At 54.8% G+C, this 6,018-nt stretch overlaps 1 protein-coding gene across 1 annotated transcript; it reads right to left on the reverse strand.

Moving 5' to 3' along the window:
• Positions 1-77: 77 nt before the first annotated feature.
• On the reverse strand, positions 78-5,627 carry PRRG2 (proline rich and Gla domain 2). Its single transcript, XM_082710460.1, has 7 exons — positions 5,446-5,627; positions 4,669-4,766; positions 4,286-4,467; positions 4,100-4,139; positions 2,052-2,187; positions 1,024-1,170; positions 78-704 (listed from the first exon to the last, which is right to left on the reverse strand). The coding sequence occupies exons 2-7, from the start codon at positions 4,751-4,753 to the stop codon at positions 686-688; spliced, it is 609 nt and encodes a 202-aa protein (XP_082566586.1). The 5' UTR covers positions 4,754-4,766; positions 5,446-5,627; the 3' UTR covers positions 78-685.
• Between the last annotated feature and the right edge of the window lie 391 nt (positions 5,628-6,018).

The following is a 6,018-nucleotide window of genomic DNA, read 5'->3' on the forward strand; positions in this document are numbered from 1 at the left end:
GCTAGCAGGGCTTGGGGGTGTAGGGCGCAGCGTTTGTACAGAAAGCCAACTCCGCCGCGCGCACACGCGCCCCTGAATGCATTTCAGTTTATTTAGTTTATTTTTTTTTTTTTTTGCCTTGTTTCACTTTTTGTATCTTTTACAAAGGTTCTTCATTTAAGAGTGGAGCTCAACTCCAGTCTCCCGGTGCAATGCGAGCCCTTTCCCCAAAAGCACTCTTGCATATATGCCCCCACCCTTACCCTGAGTTGCAGAGCGCCCGCGAGCGTGCAAGGGGAGCACACGAAAACATGCATGTGCATAAGCAGGGCCCTGCGTGTGCGTGGCCCATAGCACTGTAAGGCGATGGTCTTGTCACACCTGCTCACTCACGCGAGTGGGTAATACCCGGCCTACGCACCGGGGTCCGAGTTTCCACGGACGCCTACCCGGGGGGGTAGGACTGGCGGTACCCCCCCCCCCCAGTCAGAAAAGCCTGGGGACCCGCGAGTAGCCAGGGCGAGGGAACACGTTGGCCAGGGATGTGCGCGTATCCGTACTCGGCGGAAACACGTGTGCCAGGGTAGGCCTCGGGCCGGACGACCCCTACTCCCACCACTCCCGGATCTCAGCTACGTAGTTTAAGAGGCATGGGGGCTCTGAAATCCGCTGTGAATCTGGGGAACTTCGGCTCCGAAGCAGCTCCTCACCGAGGCCTCCTGAGGCTGCAAGAGGAGGGGCACAACAGGGAGTCAAAGACCCGGCTGTTTTTCCCCCCTGAATCAAGACCACTCCGACCCGCCCGCGGGCGTCTCAGCCAATCGCAGACCCTCTGGGCACAAGACCCACCCTCCCGGTAAAGCTCCACACAGAAAACACTGGACCACGCCCCCAGACAATTGCCTAGGACCCCGCCCCCACGCTCCAAGCCTCGCCCGGGATAATAAGCTAGAAATTCCAAGTCCCGCCCCTGAGACCACGCCCCTCCTCCCTCAGCATCTTCCCATCCGCGCCCCACCCCCGGGTAGAAGCCCAGCCCAGTACCTGGTGTAGGGGGGCGGAGGTGCATCATGCACCCCAGAGGCAGCCAGTGCCTGCTCGTAGGTGGGGAGGCCTGGGGGTGGGGGTGGAGGCAGGGGCGTCGGCGGGCCTAGGTCGCCCAGGGGACTCAAGGGATTAATGAGCTCAGCTCTGTGGACAGAAAGTATACCGTTAGCAGGGGAAACCTACAGGATGGACTTGGGAGAGGGCAGGTGGGGAAGACCTAGGGACATAGAGACTCTGAGGGTGGCAGGGGGACACAAGAGGAAAGGAGCAATAGCAGGGAGAAAGAGGGTCACCTTCAGCCTGACCCTCCACCCAGAATGACAAGCAGACGAACAGAGACAGGCAGAGACAGAAATCAACTGTTGAGACACACTCTTATTCACAGACACACATGCGTTACAGCTACAGCGAGAGCAATGGAGAAAAAGACAGCCCCTCAGAAAGACAGGCAGACACACACACAAGCCAACACAACACAGAGAGACACCCACTCACAAATTTCCCAGTGCCGCTCTTAACAATAAACTCTTCTGAAAAACCCCCAGGCCAGCCATACTTTCCAGACTGACACTCGAGCACTTTCTTGGACCCTGCCACTGAGAACCACATACCTAGACAATCATAAGGTGCACACACACACACACACACACCTACACACACACATGTGCTACAGCCTGTCACTACAGAAACTGACAGGTCACGGACACCCAGAGACCCCACGATGCAGCCTCACCAGATACAATACACACAGTAATAATCACGCAAAACCCAGTATCATGGAAACAGGCAGCAAATACTGATCGAGCTCCTACTGTGTACTAGGTACTGAGGATATAGTCAGACAAATGACAATACCCGTCCATGCACAGCCTCACAGTCTGACTCTCCACCTGATGGTCTCCTCAGATCCTTCCTCAGCACCCACCTGTCCCAATCCCTGACTCGTCTCCTGAGGTCCACCCTTCCTCCTTCCTGTTCACCCTGCTTTCCAGCCCTTGGGCCCCTTCTCTCTGAATGCCCCTTACTCTTGGGGACAGGGCTGCTGGCCTCTGCCCGGTCGGCAATGCAGATACCAAAAGGCTCCCAAGCTGGCCAGGACAATGAGCAGGATCCCAGACGTCAGCCCAACCACCAGGCCTGCTACGTCTACTCGTCCACGCCCTGCAGTGGAGGGGGGGGACACTGTGTCAAGGGCTATCACTTACCACAATAACCCAATACTTTCCCCTGTGTCAGGAGTACAGATCAAGAAGCAACACAGAACCAGGGCCTCTTCCTAGGTGTGTGACTCCAAGCAACTCAACACATTTGGTTCTCTAAGCCTCGGTTTGCTGCTCTGTAAAATGGGAACAATAACTCCTCCCCCATGCATTGTGGAAATTCATTGAGCTCAAACACATAAAGGATCTAGGATAACTCCATCTAGGGCTAAAAAATTATGGCAGTGGGATCCCCATGGTGACAGAGGCCCCTCCCTGACACAGCATGGCTGAAATCCCCCCAAACAAAATCCATCTGCTAAGAGGGCAATGGACACACTGAAGGTGGGGGTGGGGAGCTCAGGCAGGCAACTGGAGATTACGAGATTTAGCAAATGCCCACTCTGAGCATCACCAGATTTAGCAAATAATAATACACGATACCCAATTAAACATTCATTTTAGATACAAAATGAATTTTTTTTAGTGTATGTCCCTTGGAGTATTTAGAATATATTTATACTAAAAAATTTATTCGTGTGTATTTGAAATTCAAATTTAACCGATGGGGGGGTCCTGTGTTTTATCTGGCACCCCTCTCCCCTCAGGAACATAGTCCCTTTACCACACCCAGGCCACAGGGGGCCAAGACCTCAACACCAAAGAAAGGGCGGAATCACAGGAAGGTTTCTGAACTGACCAGAAGCTATGAAAAATTCATTTATTAGTGCAGGAATTTCGGGACCTTCCCCCACCCCAATAATAGATTTGGGGGAACCTTTTGCTAGGACCCTAGGCCTTTAGCCATCCCAGGCCACATGTCTGAAGGGAAGGAGACACAGGGATAACTCCAGCTTGGTGAGGCCCTCTGGGGTCTTGCAGCTGGGGACACTTCCTCTAGCACTGGGTAGGGAGCTTTGGTCAAATGGTAAACCCCAGGACTTTAGGCCCCTTAGCAAAGAGCTACACTGAGAAGGCAGGCCTTCCGGATTCTGACAGCTTCCAGGTGGATTCAAGGAGCCACCAGGCCTCACTAGGCCTGCAGTGAGGTAGTCACCTCCCCTAGCAACCAGGCTCCAGTGTGAGGACTCCTGCCCAGACCTAGGGCTTGTTGCTAAGGGGCATCCACCCCTAGCAACCAGGCCACCAGAATGGGTGGGGCGGGTGCGTCTGGTACAGGCAGGGGGTTCCTCCCTGGGCAGTGGGTCTTGGGTCCTGAGCCTGGCTAGGGGTGGTTGCTAGGGAGGCCTCTTTGGTAACCAGGCCAAGGCTGGGATGGGGCTGTGGGGGAGGGGAAGCCAGCCAGGTAGTGAGTGCTGCAGGCTTCTTTGGTCCGGCCTGACCAGGCCTGGTTGCTAAGGAGCAGTCCCCCCTTAGCAACAAGACTGCGGCCATGGTGGGTCCTTAGAACTCACAGGAAGGGGTGGGGGTGGACAGCCTGGGCAGGTGAGGAAGCACAGGCTTCTACCACCTGGCCTGGCCTGGCCAGGCCCCGTTGCTAGGGAGCAGTCCCCCAGCAACCAAGCTGCAGAAGGGGCTGGGGCTCTGGATTCCAAAGTGGGGCTCAGGTGGGTCGGCGCCTCTGAGCCTGAGGCCTCACAGGCCCCAGGGCTGTAACCCCTCTCCACCTGTACTTCCTTCTTCCTAGAGACAGGAAACTCCCTCCAAATGAGGTGTGGTGGGCTCTTTGGGCAGGGACTCTAGTCTCAAAGGAGGGGACTCTTCTAATAACCACCTCCAGCATACTCAGGGAGCATGGGATTTGGAGGAGGCAAATTTGGGGTAGGGGATGTTGGATCAACCTCCAGGAGAAAGGGCTGCCTTAGCTGTCCAGAACGAGAGCCACCCCCCCCACCTCCCTCCCTTTCACTCACCTCCTTTGCCATTGTAGATGTAGCTCTCCCAAAAGCGCTCCTTGAAAGGATGGAAGTTGAGCAGATGGAAAGACAGCATGTCAATGGGAGCTTCCGTACCCCCCACACCAGCCCACCCTGATTTCTGAGATCCCGGGTAGAGGGAATTGTGAGCCAGAATATCCCAGGGCCTAGAGAGGCTCTCACCGTCAGAGTATTGTCCTCAAAACACTCCCTCGCCTCCTCCCAGGAACATCGCTCCTCATAACACTCTCGTTCTAGGTTCCCTGGCGTGAGCAGCTCCAGGTCCCAGTGATTGGCTCGTGGAATCCGTCTATGACTTCCTAGAAAGCTCTGGGCCTCTGGGGAGTCCAGGAAGACTCCTGGACCTAAAGGACACGAAGGACAGAAAAATGGAGAGTTCCTAAGACTGGGGACATGGAGGAACCCGGGCCTAAGGGGACTGAGAACTGTGGAGTCCTGGGAGAGAAGAGGACTAGAGGCAAGGGTTCCTGAGTCCAGGGAAGGTGGATGGGCGGGGAGGGGGGGGTGTCTGTGCCTGGACACCAGCTCATCCCACAAACACTCACCTTGGTCTTGCTCCCCACCAGGTGTAGTGTCTGAGCAGGTGGTCAGTCCCAGGTACAGCAGTAGCAGAGAGGGGTAGCCCCTCATATTTTATGAACACCTGAAACCAGGAGCAGTATCAAGTGCCTCAGCCCCTGGGGAATGAGGCAAGGTCCCCCTGACTGGATGCTATGGTCCGTGATAATAGTCATAGCAGACACTCATGTAGCTTGATTTCTGGGCCAGGTCACTGAGCTACTGTTCAAGGTAGTTTCCCTGTAGCAACTTGATTTAATTTTCACAGCCATGCTATTATTATCCCCATTTTACAGATGAGGAACATGAGGCACAGAGAGGTAAAAGAATTGCCCAAGGTCATATGATTTTGCCAGGTTCAGAAGCAGGATTTGAGTGAAAGAAGCGTGCCTCCTGAGACTGGGGCAGGGAGCCCGTATTTTTCCTCTACCAAGTCTGCAGCACCCAGCACGAATCTTGGCACATAGTAGGTGCCCATAAACACGTCCATCGGTGATCAGGATTCCTTTCTTCCTAGTAATTTCCACCTACACTTGCCTCTCCCTGTGCCCATTGCCACATCCACCCCCAAAAGATGAAAGATTACAGGAGAGACAAGAGCAGGAGAGGCAAAGAGCCTATATTCTTGGGTCCAGGGGGAGAAGGGAGTGGAGGTCCTGGACTCCTGGGGCTGGGGGACGGGAACTTCTGAGTCCCAGCTGGGCAGGGAGCCAAGAGGCCAGAGTCCCCAAGCCAGGCTCTGCCTCCAGGGGACATTCACTTACCTGCCCAGACTTGTGAGCGCTTTCCCTTCCTTTTTAATCGGGGCTTCCTCCCGCCAGCTGCGGCCAGCTGTGAATGAGGGAAAGGGGAGAGGGGAGGGGAGAGGTAGGAGGGGTGCCCCTCTCCGGGGAATCCACACGATCCCGGTTTCTGGCAGAGGGGCGGGGTTTGTGATTACCTGCCCTGGGCGGGACTCAGGTAAGGGACAAAGTATTTAAAGGGACCTTAGGAGGAAGGGCCCAAGGTCCAGAGAGTCCTAAGGGAAGCCAGGGTCTCTGACACCATGAAGGCACTTAAGGGAGGCACTTAAGGGATTGGATATGTACCTCTTCCCTTTTTGGTCTCTCTGAGATGGAAGTTTCCGTGGGTGAGCTAGGAAATAAATATCGAGGTCTCCAGATAGCTAGATAGCTAAAAACTGGCGGGAAATGTAAGTATGCCTTGGTTCCTGGGGGTAGGTGGGCGATGCTGTAGTCAGTTCCTATTTCCTTAGGTGATCTGAAGGGTTTGACTTCTGATTTCTCAACTGCTCTCCTTATAAACTGGGAACAGAAGAATTGTCCCTTCTCAATTGT

This window comes from Mustela nivalis, assembly GCF_964662115.1.
Source record: "Mustela nivalis genome assembly, chromosome: 18".
Classification (NCBI taxonomy): domain Eukaryota; kingdom Metazoa; phylum Chordata; class Mammalia; order Carnivora; family Mustelidae; genus Mustela; species Mustela nivalis.

What these genes read in the sequence shown, in the direction of transcription:
- PRRG2 (XM_082710460.1), bottom strand. Translation starts at nt 4,753, where the DNA reads ATGAGGGGCTACCCCTCTCTGCTACTGCTGTACCTGGGACTGACCACC. An exon ending in CATCTACAATGGCAAAGGAG is followed by an intron (nt 2,188 to 4,099) that starts GTGAGTGAAAGG and finishes CCTCCACTGCAG; the next exon opens with GGCGTGGACGAGTAGACGTA. An exon ending in CAGCAGCCCTGTCCCCAAGA is followed by an intron (nt 1,171 to 2,051) that starts GTAAGGGGCATT and finishes TTCTGTCCACAG; the next exon opens with AGCTGAGCTCATTAATCCCT.